General features: G+C 44.2%; 1 protein-coding gene across 7 annotated transcripts in view; it reads left to right on the top strand.

The window, feature by feature from the left end:
* TFAP2B (transcription factor AP-2 beta) overlaps positions 1-16,718 on the top strand; it is a 29,000-nt gene extending 12,282 nt beyond the window's left edge. For 2 of the 7 annotated variants that reach the window (XM_017345175.4, XM_017345178.4), the window contains 5 exons: positions 5,038-5,257; positions 6,866-6,984; positions 9,182-9,323; positions 12,133-12,392; positions 13,486-16,718. In XM_017345175.4, coding sequence (XP_017200664.1) covers positions 5,038-5,257; positions 6,866-6,984; positions 9,182-9,323; positions 12,133-12,392; positions 13,486-13,547 — 803 coding nt within the window. In that variant the 3' untranslated portion in view covers positions 13,548-16,718. Of the gene's footprint in view, positions 1-5,037; positions 5,258-6,865; positions 6,985-9,181; positions 9,324-12,132 lie in introns of all 7 variants that reach the window. The other 5 variants (XM_002714495.6, XM_070074660.2, XM_089333197.1 and 2 more) reach the window with 4 other exon arrangements.
* Positions 16,719-17,264: the final 546 nt, after the last annotated feature.

Here is a 17,264-nt window from a genome sequence, read left to right as displayed (position 1 = left end):
GTTTCTGAACTAGGAGCAATAAAGGTACATTTCTCTATCTTTATTTTTCTCCAATTATGGCAAGGCCTTCTCCTAAATTTTAACCAGCCTAATTTTTCACCTGGGTTGATATGACTGCATAGGTTATAGGCTCCCTCTCTTGTTATGTTTGCTATCTGGGCTTAGCTGACATTTCTGAAGTAATTTAGTTAAGAGGAAATGAGTTGTTCCCAGTAGAGAGAGCAAACGAGTGGAGTGAAGGTAGCCAGCGTGATAAATGGCTCTTTCATTTGAAGATCTCCAGAGCTCGTTTACGGCTAATTTTCTGTATTGGCCCCCTTTGAGCTATTAATGCAATCGGCAGGGACCGTGGCCCCTCTCTTCTTAGCTGCCCCATTAGAGCTCCCATTAAGCTGCCTAGTCTCAACTCCATGGCAAGAGTGGGAGGGAGTAATGAAAGGTGCTTTTTAAAACTCTCCTAATCTAAACCGGCAGAGGGTGGTTAATACGATTTGAAGAGGGCTGGTCAATGAGCAATCAATAAAGTAATAATGAGAAGGATTCGGTACATTAACAGTCTAAAAATCCAACGAGACATTAAAAAATCATTCTTAACTCTCAGTTCCATTAAGATTAGAAATCTGGAGTGGGGGGTTAATATAAATGATCATTGCCACCATCATATATTCTAACTAAAAAAAGGCTTACCTAGGCTTTGAGAAAAAGGTTTTGGTGCAATCAGAGGCCAATATGCAATCTGTTTGACACCTTAGACAGCAGAAAATATGCTGGGATTTCTTGGAAAGGCTGTCGTGGCTGGAATCCAAGGTTCAAATATTGTGACTGTGGGGCATTTTCACTGGTCTTAGGGATATCCTGTTTGGTTAGTTTCAGTTCAACCTCCATTCTATCCCACCTTTTTTCCCGTTAGTTCTGGCCCCTTCCCCATATAAACACTTTGATTGGTGTGCATTTTCTTTGGGTGGGAAGAATAAAGGAATTGCCAAATTTCAATTACAATGAATGCTGTTGGTATTCCTCCTAGCCTAGAAGGTAAAATGCACCAAAGGTCTGCCAGAGCCTCCTGAAAGAAGAGGTTCACATTTCCAGAGCTGACAGGGATCTCAGTTGGCATTTATCAAGCAGACACCGAGATGCATTCCACCACCCAGAGAGTGACCAGAGTACATAGATGTTTTTCAAAGTGGGAAAAGTTAGACACTCTTCTTCAGTCCCTTAATATGAAACCCCCCAAATAAGAACCTCCCCCCAAGTGCCAACATAGAAGATCAATGACTTTCTTGAGGTCCCAGACACCATGTAAGTGATGAGACCCAACACGGTGTTCAGCCTTTTAGACTCTGTCCCTAAAGGATGCTAATACTGGGTGTTGGTAGTTTTTGATATTCGAGCTTTCTTTGTGGGGATTATTTTTCTTTCTATGATTTGTGCTCACATTTATACATGTGCTATCCATGTGAAATAAAATACAGCCCTCAGGTAGATGGGAAAAATGCAAATGTGAGGAAAGGGTGCTCTGCTGGTGAGATGTAATTATTTGCCTTTTAGTGCCCATTCTGAATCAATGCTGAGCCTCTTGGTTGCTTCACCATGTAGCTTCAACACATAGTTTAAGTCAGATAGCCTTTCAAAGAGGGACTCATGCCTTGACTCTATAAGTTCATTTCTTTCCTTCTGCCCACCAGCAGATCCAGTCAAACACAAAGATCCCAGGGCTATGGTTTCACACTTAAGTTTAAAGAGAAGCGATGAAGAGGCAGCCTATTAACCCTTTAGCTCTATATAACATGATAATGAATAATATTTTCTTTAATCATTTACCCTCCTCTATCTTAAATAAAACCCTAGTCACGCTAATGAAGTATTGGTGTATTTTTAAACCTTCTCCCCCTACTTCTCCCCAACATAATGCATGGGGAAAGGGAGGTGAGTGAGCTTTATATATGTGTTACATTCAAGAAGTTGGCTATGCCATCCAACTGAGTGAAGAGGAAAAAAAAAAAGAAAACTCAACTTTTAATGTATGCACAGAAAATTGTAAACATGGAAAGAACTGAAAGCTTCATGCTGAGTTCTGCTATGCTCCATTTCCTTACCATTTCCTGCTGTCGCTTTAAACCTATCTCAGTCATCGCTGGGTTCTGTGAGCAGGAACAGTGTGCTCATAATTACTAACAAATCAACCGGGCCCTGTTGCTCTCTGGGTTTATTGATAAGCTGGAGGTAAGCAGAAGGGGAAAGACAAAGAGAATAAAATATGGGGTTAATCAGCTGAGCTAAGCAGGTGTGAAAGTGGATGGGGAAAGTAGATGACAATGGAGTTAAGGACTTAAAGGAAAGTTGGGACAAGAGAAATGTAAGGGACCAAAAGTTTGCTAGGTAGGAAACAGGTTAAGAACCTAAGGATGAGAAGGGACTATGCAGAAGTCAAACAGGATTGTGATACTTAAAAACAAAACAAAACAAAAAAACAACAAAAACAAAACAAAACCAAAAACCCTGAAGTACATCACAACATTGTTTTTAAAAGAAAAAATACACCTTCCGGGAGTGGTAGGGTGCTGACAAAAGCTGATTCAATTGAGGGTATTTAGGTGTTAATGCATATGCAGAGAGGTACAGCCCAAGAGAGAGAGCAATACACATCCCCTTAGGAAAAGCTCTTGTCAGGTAAATCAGGCAATTAAAGTAGTAAAATTAGAAGGCACATTTTAAAGTGTCTCTAAAGGCCTGTCTTTTCAAGAGATTTGATGTCTGTGACCATGAGAATCGGTCAAAATTCTAATCTTTGGGGAGCTATTCAGTTATTCAGTATAGGATGCAGGAACTGAACTTTGTATTTTCAGCTTAGTGGGTTTGTTGTTGTTATTTTAAACTATTATCAGGAGTACTTAAAGAAAAAATGTTACAGACTATCAAAGATGTGATTCCAATGCAACTTATTTCCATAGTTCACATAATGTTAAAACTACAAAGGGACATCTATATTTCGGGAAAATTTTCCAAGTTTACATGATGCCAGTTTCCATGATCACAAATTATTTGTTTATAGGGCCTTAAATGTGAATTTGAATGTGAAATGTGTAAATCAGGACTGCTGTGAAGAATAAGAGATTAAAATAGATGTTAATATTGTGTATGAGACCCAATGATAGGGTGTTCCCAATCCAGTCACTGGACTGTTAAGTGAGTTTAATTTTAGACTTTATTCAAATTTGATTAATACTCACGCTTTGACTTTTCATTGGTTCATTCTCAAATGAGAAGCAACTTCCAAAATGAAAATAGGAGGGGAATGAGGAAGAAGAAAGCCTTCCCTGTAGCCATCCCCCTTCAGCCATTGAAGAGCCACCTTGTTACCTATCATCATTTATCCACCTGAGACAAGGTCTTGGCCTCTGTGGACAGATACAGGTATCCTCCAAGAAGTGGCTAAATGAAATACTTTTGTACCCCTTCCCCAACTCCTCTAGGAAAGCTCTTTTCCACAAGTTGTTGGGTAAAGAGCCAACTACAATTCCAAGTAAATAAAAGATTTTGGAGCTTCCTGGCTTTTAGAAGTCTCTGAGTAATTATAGAGGTTTAAATACCAGAATTCTTGGTAAAAAGGATGAACTGTTACAAAAATACTTATTGTTGATTATCCTGTTCCATACAAGGGAGGTTATGCATTTTATTTGAACTATGGTGTTCGTGGCTCCAGATGGTAGAAAGAGTGGTTTCTCCTATCGGGATGATAGAGTTTTTATCAAAGAAGTAGGAGTGGAAACATCTTTTTGCATATCAGAGGCATGTTTCAATAAATCCCCTGGACTGGTAATCAAAAATACTGTGAAGATTTGTTGTCTTCATATCCCAATAGAAGAGACTAAGGTATAAGGCAAATCAGGAAGATCATCTGCCCAGTGACCTCTAGAGTCTAGGGAAAGAAAATGGAGTTGAATCACGCAAGAGTCTCAAGGGGCAAGATCGCCAGGGAACTAGATGTTGACTTCACTGTTCTTCATTCCCAGCCTTCTGAGCCCAGCCTCTTCCTAACGTGCAGATGACACTGAAACACAATTAAACAGAAATACAGGCTGGAGAGGCTGAATGCACCAGGGTAGCAGTGGCAACCAGCTGTCAGCTCATATTAACTTCTGCATAAAACATACCTTGAGTGCGGTTTGTTATCAATTACTTGCCGAAATGAAACAACTGGGGCAAGGCAAGACCACCGCTCATATGAATTAGAGTGATTGGTTGATTGATCAGGGCACCTGTTGTGAATCATAACCGCTCCAAACAACCACCAGCCAGAGCTTTAATTTGTAAACAAAATTCATCTCACTGCACAATTGCTTTCACTGGAGGTGAGCATTTGGATTTATTTCTAAAAGAATCTAGCATTATTATATAGGGGGAAGTGGGGCCGGTTTTAAAGAGGGCAGCTCCCTGGAGCCCAGATCCCCAGAACTGTCTGTCTGGGGGCACAGAGTCTGATAGGGCTCAACTTCCTGAGCCTCTCTGGTGATGACCACAGACTCGGGTCCAATGGGAGGGGAGGAACGGGTTCCCATAGAGACAATTGGTGTTACCGTTTTGTATCACTGGGTGGTGATGATTACCTTCGTGCTTCATCACCAAATGAGACTGGCATTATTGTCTTCAGGAGGCAGACAAGGAAACAGATGCAGAGAGATTCAATGAGTGTCTAAGGTCACACAGCTAGCACGTGATGGAATAGGATTTGCCTGGCTTCATAGTATGGTCCAAGCTTGGGGCTGTGTGTTTTCTTGACTGGTGTAGTGAGCGGTGCTGTGGAAAGTGACACGTGTGTGCCCACACACCAGGTAAGTTTCCAAAGGAGTGTCGGCCTCTATCTGTGCACAGTGCTCTGAACGCACCGCAGCCTCGCTGGAACAAATCCTTCCTCCCCAGCTTTCCACTTGGTTCCTGTCCTGTGGTCTCTCACAATAGCACGTTTTGTCAGCCAGTCACCAGGACTGAAACCGGGTCACCTTTATGGAATGTTTTCCCCTCTCTCTTTCTCTCTAGTTCCGGTTCCTCCCAAATCTGTGACTTCTCTAATGATGAATAAAGATGGCTTCTTGGGAGGCATGTCCGTCAACACCGGAGAGGTGTTTTGCTCGGTCCCAGGCCGCTTGTCTCTGCTCAGTTCAACTTCAAAGTACAAAGTAACTGTTGGAGAAGTTCAGAGACGGCTCTCGCCCCCCGAATGCCTCAATGCGTCTCTCCTCGGTGGCGTCCTCAGAAGGTAAAACCCCTCAAACCAATGTTTCCTGGGTGTCGGGAAGAAAGCCGGTGCGGAGACCTTGGAGAAGGCGGACGCGGTTGCCTAGCAACCGCGCGGCTGGAGTGGGGTCCCCACACGGCGAAAACCCAGAACCTTGACCGCTGCGTTCTCGGGGCCGCGTGCACTCACGCCGCGGCCCTCAGACCGGCGTCCCGCGGGCCCGCGCTCGCGCACGCGCAGCCTCGCTCTCCTCCCTCCCGGTCCCCACTCTTTTGCCGCTTGAAAACCTGCTGCCACTTTCCCCGCCCCGGGCCCTCCTGCTCCAGGACACCAGGGGCGCCTTCTCCAGCCTAAGCGTTCGAGCTGGAACTTACATCTATCTGTACACCGTACCTCCACTATCAAATATCTCTAGTGTACTCTGGCTTTTTTTTCTGTTTGATTGTATGTTTTAAAATGCAGTTGGCAATCCACTAAATTGGGTTCACCACTCACAAATGCATTGTGCCTCACTGAAAAACTCTTCTAGATCGGTGAACTTCTTCCTTCTATAATACCACCACCATTAGGAATAATAATACCCATGGAAGAAGGATTGATGGTTACTGCATGGACCCATCTATGTGCGCCCGGATATTCCTCCCATAGACTGAATCCTCCTGGAAACTTCCTTTTGTCTGAAGGTTAAATTGTACCCAAAAGTCCCTGCTAACCCCTGAACCACTGGCAGTGTCCCTGATCTGAAGGTGACTTTGTATGAGGTGGAACTTTCCAAGTTCCCATTTTGGGATGGACAGGCCCCTTCTTTCCTAAATATGGCTGTGTGGATAATACCGCAACAAAATTCATGGTAATTTTCCCCCCTTGTACTTTTGCCCAACTTTAGCACTTACAAAGAGAGTCTTGGGAGCAATTTAGGGTGAGACCCAGGAACTTTCTCATTTTGAATTCCCCTGCTCTGTTCTACTTTGGTTCAGTTGTAAGTGAGGAAGCACGGAAGTATTCAGTCACCCCCGGAGCACTGAGCTTGTGTGGTTAAAACTTGTTATGAGATGGAGATAATCAATATAAAGTGCTTATCACATAACTAAACTCCCCAGAGTGTTAATTTTAGTGTTATTATGCTTATCATTATTAGTTTCATATTTCAGTCTTCCCTCACTTTCTAACACAGCTGCTTATACAGCAGCTCTTGACCCCTTCCTCGCAAAGCTCACCTGTTCCACCAAGTGCCTTTTCCTCTCTGAACCACCTGGCTCTATTCCTCTTTTCAGCAAGGTTGTGCTGCTCACCTCACTGGCTCCAAGACAAGGAAGAAATGTGTGTGTGCATGTGCAACTTCTACCTTCTCTGGACCCACAACCTACACCCTAATTATTCCCATCTGGTATCATTTTTTTTCCTCACAAGATAAAAAAAGAAAACGACTCAATTTTTTTTATGCTCTGTATTGCAGAAATTAAGCAAACCTCAGCAAACTATCAGCAAATAACCAAAAGGAAGGGAAAAAAATGTGCTAACCTCAAGTTAAAACCTCTTCAAGCTCCACTGGGCTTTAGATTGCTAAGTCTAAACTTTGTTTCAGGAACACTCTGAGGTTAATCAGAATGTTAATTCTTGCAATTTCAGAGCCAAATCGAAAAATGGGGGGAGATCTTTGCGAGAAAGGCTAGAAAAAATCGGTTTGAATTTACCCGCGGGCAGGCGCAAAGCAGCAAATGTCACGTTACTCACCTCCCTGGTGGAAGGTAAGCAAGACGTGTGGCCATTTCACGAAGTGGCTGAGTTTAACTGTCGGCTGGAGGCTGACATTTTACATGTTTCATGATTAACTGGAAATCATTGCGATTGTTGTGCCCTTATGAGTTGGATGTCAAGCGGCTGCTTGAGAGAAGTTCAAAGGTCTTTTTACTTAGAGCCAGCCATTGTAGAGAGGCCAGGGGATATCCTTGCGTGTTGGGGGTTCCTGTGCTCTGAGAAGTAGGCAGGTCTAGCCTCCAAGTCAGGGCAGGGTCAGCTCTGCTGCCACACAATATTGGAAACACCTCTGTGTGAACTCTTGCAAGAGTGAATCCACAAAGCAACAATCTATTCTATACCCATTTCTCCTTCCCAGATTTTACTTCTGGAGTGCTGGAACAGGAAAACATACTGCAATCATGACCTCTAATGGTTATTTTAAAACACATGTCATTTCCAGGGCCGTATCTCTTGCTGATTACCTGGAACATAGTGAAATATTGATGGCTTAATAAGGCCAGTGATGCCTAGGAGAAAGCTAGGGAGGGGGTTGTGGAAACATGGAGGGCAGTCAGGTCTGATCAGCAATGTAGATTCTTCAAGTGTGAATTAAAATATCTTGATTGTAATAAGACCTAATTTTCTCAGTAGTTTGAGTTTGAAGATGGTATTTATAGTATGTAATGAAAAAACTTGTCTACATAGTCTAGAAAAAGCGAATGTACAGTGGAATTTGTGGAATGGGAAAAGGAGAGAAAATATGAGTATACTTCAAAATTTGTGAAAAATGAAATGGAAAGGTGAGTTTATCTTGATGCACAGTTTTCTCATGATACACATTTTCCATGCACTTTTTGAAGACTTTTTGTATAGATAGATGATCCTAAAAGAGGAACATGTAGAATTTTCTTTAAAATCTAGCTTATAGTTTGTGTTTTTTTTTTTTTTTTTTTGGCTATGATCTATGACCCTCCTGTAGGAAGTTGGTTTTTGGAGGAGGGCATCTTAGAATATTTAAGCAGCAACCATAAATTCATCACAATTATGCATTTTGTACTTTGCCATCTTTAAGGCAAAGTTGCTTGGCCCAAACTTACCCTCCAGAGGAAGCAGTCACTGAATTTCCAAACCACAGTTATTAGCGGTCGACTCTCAGCCTGGGGGTTTCACATTTTGCCCTTCCGGGAATTGCTAATATTACAATCCTCATTTTGAAAAGCAGTCCAAATAATCTTTGTCCAAGATAGGGAATTTGGTGGAGAAGAGGAGAAACTGGAAAACCCACTGAAATTCCAATATTTGGTTGGCAGTTTTCAGTTTTATGAATCCTGGTAGGCACCATGAGAAATCTTTCATTGTTATTATGATAATGATGATTAAATGTAAGTCGTGCTCTTTAAAAGTAATGTAGCAATGGGGTAATTCAACATATCTCTTTTTCATGTTTGGGATCTTTCCTGGAATCCCCAAGGCTGTGCTTTAAAGAGTAACAATTCTTTATTCCTCAGAAGCCAAGAGATACCTTAAAAGCTCTGGTTCTCTACAGCTCTGTGTCATCTTTGTGCAGTAGAAAATCTTTAAGTAGGAGGATGATGACAGCAACCTCTGAAGGAGAGAAATCTGAAGCCTAGCAGGAAAGTGACAAAGAGAATAATTATTTCATTGCTGGGTAGCAAAACTCTTTCCTTATATATTTTACATATATTCTTTAATATATGTGGACACATGCACACATGGATTTGTTTATATATATTAGTTATTAATAAGAGATTTTTTCCTAATACAATTATAGGAAGATGATGGTGACTTTTAAATTTTATTTAAAGCAGGTGTAACAGATGCTTTAAAGAGAAGGGGAGAATCTGGCTTGAACAGCCAGCCAAATGTTTTAAGTTCCATTTTAAGGTGGTTCTTGGATTCATCAGCCCACCTTTCCCTTAAGACAAAGTAAGAGGGTTGTGAGAGACCCTGTAGCTTCAAGAGATGTCTAGCTAGGACACGGCTCAGGGAGGGTCTGGAAAGAGCTCTGTCAACTTTAATTACAGCTTGAGGATCATTTTTACTTCTGGCATCTGTCTCATCTCTGCTTTTGTCCCCAACAGCTGGCTTCCTCTAGTAACACTACCAGAGTTGACCAGGGAGCCTCTCCTGTTCCTGGATATTTAGGGAATGGGTGCTGATTTGCGTCTGCTGCTGTCTTTTCAGGAGAAGCTGTTCACTTAGCTCGAGATTTTGGGTACATCTGTGAAACAGAGTTCCCCGCCAAAGCTGTTTCGGAGTATTTGAACCGGCAGCACACGGACCCTAGTGACCTGCACTCCCGAAAGAATATGCTGCTGGCCACCAAGTGAGTGTCCCAGACTCTCTACCCTGCTGAGGCTCCTTGCTGGGAGGAGCTCTGCGTTGTGGTAGTATAGAGCCCTCATTTGTGGGGGCAGAGAAGTCGCTCACTGGGTTGGTTGAAAGTGGTGTTTGCAGCCTGTGGCAAGCTGGCTAGGAATCTGTCCCGGCTCCTCTGGCTTATCTCTGCTATTTTCTCTTTCCAAGTCTGCAGAGAATGGCTTTATTAATCTGAATTCCAGATTTTCACCGTTCTTTTCTCCAACCCTCTCCGGGTGGGTCCTTGTTCCAGTTCCTCCCTGATCCCTAGGCACATATTTCTGCCTGGATTTCACATTTCTTTCCCTGTCAGATCCACACAGCCATGTGTGCTCGCTCAGGGTGTCTATATGTCACCCACGTGTACCCATCTCTACCCACAGCTCTAATTACTCCGTTTCCAACGTTGCTGTTTGTCATCTTCCACTGACTTGTAAAATTTACTACAACTCCAGAGGGGAAAATAGTAAATCTCCAGCTAAATTTAGGTCTAGAGCTCATTTGAACTTTTACAGTGGGTTTTCTATTTATTTGATTTACTCCTGTCTTTGGCTTCGGTGTCATATTGTTGGTGTTTTATGGCCGGCTCAGGCCTGCAGTGGGCGGCGCTGCGTGCGCCCGCACGTTTCTCTAGCAGGCGCGGCCCAAACAGCGGCGGCGCTCATTTATTTAGCGCTGGAGGACGCGGGCTTGTTCCGTTGACAGCGTAATTTAAAGAAATATATGGAAGGCTGAAAAATCATTTGCTCAAATTTGTCCAGATGTTTTTGAGACGTGATTGGAATTTGATTGCCCCTTTCCGCAGGGTCAAAAAATATTAATGTCCCAGAACTTTAATTGCTTACAGACCCTCGTTTGGGCTTTGAAGATTTAAAATGTTTGACTCTTAAGTATTTGTTCTCCCCAGTACAGAATTTCCTTTTTGGCACTTTTGTAATGCATACAAAACTTATAGAAAGACTTTAACCAGCTCTCCCAATGATCAAAACCTGGCCGGCACCCTCTTGCGGCAAGGTTTTCCTCTGAGGTACAAAGCTAGCTGCACCACACCTTAGTCAGTTGCCTGCCTGCTACCCCTTGCCCTGGTGTCTGCCGTGGGCGACCTGTTGTGAGTAAGTGCATTTTAATATTTTAGGCCCCCCCCCCACTTAAAAGTGTGTAAATCAGATAATAATTCCACCAAGGACTCTTCCAGTTCCTGAAGGGATGCTTATAATTGCTCCCCTTCCTGAAGCCTGGTGGCTTCTCCTAGGCCAGTACTTCTTAATGTGGGGTGTCAGAATTACCTGGGGAGCTTTTCCAAAATGTTTAGGCATGAACCTATACCTCAATCCCCTGAATCACTGGAGGGAGGGGGAGGGCCTCCGAGTACCTTGAACCCCACCACTGATTCCGAGGCACCTCTGGTTTGAGAACTGCCTGACTTAGGTCAGAACTTCTGCCTGTTCCTCCCAGGTTGTGAGTGTGTATGTGTATTTTGAAGGTAGAAACCACACGGTGAAAAGAGGGTACCTATCAGCGTTCTCTATTCACCAGCCTTAGAACCAAACAACTTCTCAGCTGCTGTGAGAGGGTGAGGGAGGAAGTATACCCCATCTGGTTTAGGCAGTATCCCTCACCAAAGTGGCAGCACCCTGGGGAAAGAATGCTCCAGGGTCCTTTGAATCCAGTCACCTGCGCTGTTTCCTCGTTGGCAAGGCCAGGTGTTGCCAAGTGCCTGTCCGGTCATTCCCTGAGGAATTGGAAATGGGAGCGCTGTAGGTCTGCTTTTCTCAAAATCCCACAGACTCGGGCTGGAGGGCAGTAAACAGAAAAAGTCTGCCAATGTGAGAAAGGCTGTAGCTTTTGGGATGCTGTAGCTCTGCCTGCTAGCAGAGCCAAGTCATTTGACCTGCAGGGCTCAAAACTTCCCATCTATCTCCTATATTAAAAATTTCTCAAATAAGCTCAATCTGTAGTTAGGTACACAGGATTTCTAAGGCTGGGAGATTCCTCTGAATTGTAAGTGCCTTGAGGAAATAAAAACCTTCAACAAATAAAACCTATCCTCCCTGGTGTCTTAACAGTCCACCTTTAGGTTTTATTTAAACTATGTGGGAATCCTTTTATATTGACAACAATCCTGTTTTACAAAGATTTATAGTCGCCTGCACTTACAAGCAAGAAAGGGAGAAAAAACAAAAAAGAAAGAAAATCTCTCCCTTCCCAAATACAGTAGGTAAACAGGTTTTTGCTTTGAATGGAATCAGCGTTCTCTCCTAGAATAAACAGTTTGTTGCCCTGGGCCATGCAAGGCTCCAGCAATCTGCTTCAGTGCTAGGGACAGGCTTGTGGCCAGGGGCCTAAATCTTTCCGGGCTTTCTGCGCCGGATCACCAAGAGGTTGGAGAGGCGGGAGGGGGAAAATGGCCCAAAAGAAATACCAGGTAAGAGCTAAAAATGATTGAATATTCATAATTAAATGGCAACACCTAGCGAGTTTCTCAGCACAGTCTATGCAGTCCTGGAATGGAGAAGGAAAGACTGAATGAAGAGGGGAAAAATAAAGCAAGGCTTTGGGGTGGAGGGGCTGCGTTCCCTCCCCACCCCCGCCTTCCTTCCAGTCCCAGCTGCTCGGGAAAGGAGAGCGCCGGGAAAGGAAACAGAGCGGAATCGTCCACATTAGCCTCGCTCTTCGGTAGCCGGGCGCCTCTGGGCTTGTGTGAGCGTCTCCTTTCTAATGCCAATGACAACGACACCCAGGGTGATTTTTCTGTTCCTCCCCCCACCCTTTTGCAGGCAACTTTGTAAAGAATTTACAGATCTGCTGGCGCAGGACCGGACACCGATCGGGAACAGCCGGCCCAGCCCCATCCTGGAGCCGGGGATTCAGAGCTGCCTCACGCACTTCAGCCTCATCACGCACGGCTTCGGCGCCCCGGCCATTTGCGCCGCGCTCACGGCCCTGCAGAACTATCTCACCGAGGCGCTCAAAGGCATGGACAAGATGTTCTTGAACACCACCACCACTAACAGGCACACGTCTGGGGAAGGCCCAGGTAGTAAAACTGGCGACAAGGAGGAGAAACACAGGAAATGAAAATTAAAAAAAAAAGAAGGAAAAATGTTTTAAATACAAAAGGAAAACAAAACAAAAAAGTTTAATTTTAGCTTTAAATATCGGATTGGCTTTGGAAGAATTATATTAGGTAGAATACACATACAATCAAAATTTTAAAAAAAAGAAAGCTAAATAACTTAAAAAAAACTGAGGCGTACAACGGAGCAACAATTACTGTTCTCAGTGTCTATTTCAAGATTCTCTTGGAGACAACCGTCCGGATTTTCCACTTCGGTTCTTTCGAGTTTAGTAATACTGATAATAAAAGAAAAACCATGATTTTCCCCCCTTTGGAAAATAAACATAAGACTAAACATGAGAAAACTCTAACTTATTGGAAGAAAATCGGAGAAACGTTGGTGTCAGTGCTTTGAGAGCTGGTTGACTGAGACGCACGAACTTTTTTTTTAATTTTAATTTTTTTTTTTTTTTTTTTTTTTTTTAGGAAACTCTCTCGCAGTCCCCGCCCTCCACCTCACCTCCCCACTTTCCCAGCCACCCTCTTCTCCACTGCCTTTCCTTCCTCACATGGTTTCGGGAATTTTCCGGGATGCAAATGGGTGTGGTTAGCCTTTTTGCGTTGTTTCAGCCGCGTCAGTGACTCTGTCCCCTCCCCGCCCAGCGCTGCGTCCCTAACCTACGGGTGCCCAGCTCCCTGGCCCTTTGCGTAACTAGGGACGGCGAGGGTGGGCGGGGCGGGAGCTCGCGGGGCTGCAGGCCTGACGAGCGGCGCGGCTCCCGCGGCTGAGGAAAATCTGGACCAATAAGTGATTAAGACTCATCATCAATTCTTTTCAGAAACGTTACTAGTTCTCAGCCTTGCCAGCAGCTGCATACAGAGAATCTTGCATTTATTATAACATTTGTGTCACCTACCAATTTTAAGAACGATAGTGTACACACGTGCGCGTGCGCGCACTCACACACACACACACACACACACACACACACAGACACTATGAATACTGTTGATTAGTATGTAATTCCTTCGGAGGGGTATGTACTATTTCATTCTCTTCTGTTTTCCAAAGCTTTGCCCGCATGGTTTATGAGCTTCTTCAAAGAGGACTTGGGCTTCCTACACAATCTATAAGGTACTGAGAAAAAAAAAATCCGATCCCTTTTTCATCAAAGCCTGTGTGTCAGAATTCTGCAGGTGCACTTCTTTAAAGAAGCTCAAAGGGAATAATTTAGAAAGTGGCCAATATGATGGAAGCAGCTTTGAATCTACTTGCTAACATACCTCAACACCGGAATTCCAGCGGGGGTGGGGGTGGCAAAATGAATTTTAAGGGAAAAGGATAAGGGTTTTTGGAGCCCCATATATTCCAACGGTAGTGCCCTGCACGTAAAATGGATTTGATTTCCCTGGGCTCTTTGGTGATTGCTGTTTTAACGTGGGAAGGAGCTGCTATTTGAATACAGCTGGGGAGAAGAGTGGCAGAGACTTCCTCTTTTCTGCAACAGTTGCTTTCTTACAAGATGCTTTAAGATGAGGCATGTTCCCCTCCTAGCTGTGCACTTGTTTTGGCATACGGTAGTAAAATAATGCACAGTGAACAGACATGCATTTCAGCTTTGACTTTTACTGTCTGGGTACACTGGGACTACTCCCAAGTAGATAAAGTTTCATGCATTTAATATTTCTCACTTCTGGAGGCCCAGTTACATTCTTGGAACTCCACCTTACTATCGCCATGCAATAAGATCTGGAACCTTGTGTCTCCAGCTTCCCCAAAGCAGGGAGAAATCCCCCTGGACAAAGGTGGATGAGATAGGTCTCTAAATTTGGTGTATACTTGCATCTTTTGAAGCAAAGTAGAAAGGACTTTGACAACATTCTTCGACAAAGATCCAGATGTTTTTCTGTGGGATTTACATTGGAACACCCCTCCCCCCCCCATCTTGGTTGGCCTTGGAGTGAGGAGGGATGGCTGATGGTTTAGAAACCTGCGGGTATCTTTGTCCAGACCTTTTATCATTTTCTTTTCTTTTTTTTTTTTTTTTTTAAGTCAGTTGAGGAGAGGAAGTTAGGGATGTGGTCTCAGGTCACCTGGAAGGCCTAAGCAGTGGTTGAGGTTACACCACGGCCCATCTAATACCCCCAACTCCTCTGATGGCTCTGAGTCTGCTAGGTCCAGCTGTAGACTGGTTGAGAGGAATACAAAGGCCGAGAACCAGAGTTTAGGGCTCATGTAGGCATTCCATTTCTCCCTGACTCAGTAGCCTGCGCCTTGGTTTGAACGCCTGGCCGCTTGTATTAGCTAATTGTAATCTGATTGCACGAGGCAGGGAGAAACCACACTGAAAACCATCGTCTCCTTTCCTTGCAGGGCAACGCGCCCCACGCGTGTGACGTGCGAGAGACGCGATGGACGCGCCTTGCTCTTACTGTGCAGGTCCTGAGAGCGTGTGGGCCACTCGCGCCCAGTCGTGTTGAGGACATAGAATCAGCCGCTGGAGGGGCCGCCGGCCGCGCAGGCCCTTCCTGCTCTCGGTCTCACCCTAAGGGCTAAGGCGACCGAGAAAGCCCCGTTCTCCAGTAGGTAAACGGGGTGGCATTTCCTCGGGCTGCAGGCGGGGAGGGCTCCCAAGAGCTGCGTAAACCCATTGCTACCCGCGGCCACTGTGGGCTTCCTCTCCGGGAGGGAGAGTGGCCTAGAAATATGCAAGCAATCGGAAACTCCCCTGCTCCCTATCCCCTGCCGCCTGGACGGAAACTCTTCCCGCCCTTGCGCTCCTAAACGGGGAGATGGATGGGAATTGTCGTAATTGGCTGTGCAGGTTCCCTTCGTGGCCCTACGCCCTCATTCGTGCGTTCCCTTCATGCCCCACCCAGCCACAGAGAGAACCCCAGCGCGCTTCCGCCGCCCCCACTCCCTGCGCGCGGGAAGCACACTGCCCCCATCCATCCCTCACGTCTCCTTTCAAGTAGTACCGCCGCCCCTTTGCTTTCCTTAGCCCGGCCCGCTACGTTTATCTGATAATTGAGTTATTAAAAGATTTGGTTTCCTTGGGCCTATAAATCAATAAACAGTAGGATTAACGCAAGAGTTTTCCTTTTAAGTCAAGGGAAACGTTTAAGACAAGCCCCTTTGAGCTTTGTTTTCAAACCAAACAGGTGAATTGCAACTCCCCCCCCCCCCCCCCCCCGCACTCTTTCTATATTTTATCCACTCTCCAAGCCCCCTCCTAAACGCTTGGTCCCAAACCAAAATAGCTAAAGATAGCAAGCAGGAGTCAGGATGTGGCCGCCGCTGCCCTCACACTCCGCGGTTCTAACCATCTCCAGACCGGGTTCTGCTACCTCCCGCTCCACGTATTGTGGGCCTTGAGGCGGGAGGAAAGAGCTGTTCTGGGGGCGGATTCCGCAATCCAGAGGACCTTTACCTTCTCCCCCAGCCGGGGAAGTAACTTCTCTTCTTCCCTCCTGCCAAGTAGTTTGCATTTTCTTTCCTTCTTTCTAGTCTCCACATCCTCAACTTTCTCCACTCCCACAGAAAGAGCCGAAGAGGCATTCAAAGACCTAACTTTTTGTTTTCTTTGGCCAAGGAAACCACTTTATCTCCAGCAATTATATATCCTATGAAATAACTTTTGTCGAATGGAAAACCCAAAACCTTGAACTTATCTGCACACTGTTCCTCCGGTACAATGCATTCCTAGTTAAGAGTGTTTATAGAGAATTTGTCATCACATCTGATATCCTGTACTTGTAATACATTATGTGGAAGGGAAATAACAACCCTAAACCATCTGATGTTGCCTCAAGAGCCCAAACAGCCTTCCCCCTCCTTTGCCGATGTGTATTAAATTATTGGATTTTTTTAAAAGAAACACTAAAAGTCGTTTTGTTGTCTTTAAAAATAGAAAGAACCCGATTCTTCCTCAAATGCCAAAATGGACTCCCCTTTTGAGTTAGTCTCTAATTCATAAGCATTGTTTTTTGCCACACAATCGAGAAATATCAATCTATTGGCTCTTCATGAGAAGAGCTCTGGAGGGTATCCGTGTTCAGTTTGTATATATTTATTTATGCTTAATTTAATGGGAATGTGTAAATATGGCGAGCAAGTAGTTTGGGATTATTTATCTGTGAACCTATACCTCTGTGAATGGGTGGTTAAAAAAAACCGCTTGACTCTAGGTAGAATCCTATCTGAATTTTTCTGTTCTTTATAGACAAGCTGTTATGGTAATGGGTAGAAATTGGTTTATTGTCAAGTGTTGATCTGATTTACATAAATAAAAAGATTGTTGTGTTTTTGTTGTGTTTTCATCTTCAGTTTCTTAAATATGGATTCTGCTTAATTTTACAGATGGAAAAAATATAGCAAGAAACTTTTTTCCTTTTTGTCTCCTCTTACCAAGGTACATACAGCATTTTCATTCCAAAAGAAGTACAATAAATTTGCTTCTTAGAAAAATGAACACTTTTATTTTCATTAGGAGGTGTTTTTGACTTTTTAAGTTCCAAAATGACACTCTTCTCTCCAATTTCTAACCAGATTTGCAATAAAAGTTCATGTTAACTGCATCTTTTGGTGTATTTTGCCCTTTAAAAATCAGGGATTAAATTTACTTCTCAGGAAACTCAAGAACTCCGAGTCCAAGTCAAAGATGATACTACCTGGACACTGCTAGCAGGGTGGCATTCTGGTGTGGTGTTTCCAGAAAGAGATGATGCAGTAGGAGAGAAGTCTGTAGGCTCCTGCACTGGGACCAAGACGGGTAACTGGCAAACTGAAGGACTGAACACTCATACACAAAAGAAGAAAAAGCTCCCTTGACCAAGAAGAGGAAAGAGGTG

The sequence above is a fragment of the Oryctolagus cuniculus genome, chromosome 5, assembly GCF_051225735.1.
Source record: "Oryctolagus cuniculus isolate XC-2025 breed Fujian yellow rabbit chromosome 5, ASM5122573v1, whole genome shotgun sequence".
Taxonomy (NCBI): domain Eukaryota; kingdom Metazoa; phylum Chordata; class Mammalia; order Lagomorpha; family Leporidae; genus Oryctolagus; species Oryctolagus cuniculus.
The sequence above is the reverse complement of the archived record's forward strand: the minus strand, read 5'-3'. Positions and strand labels throughout refer to the sequence as shown.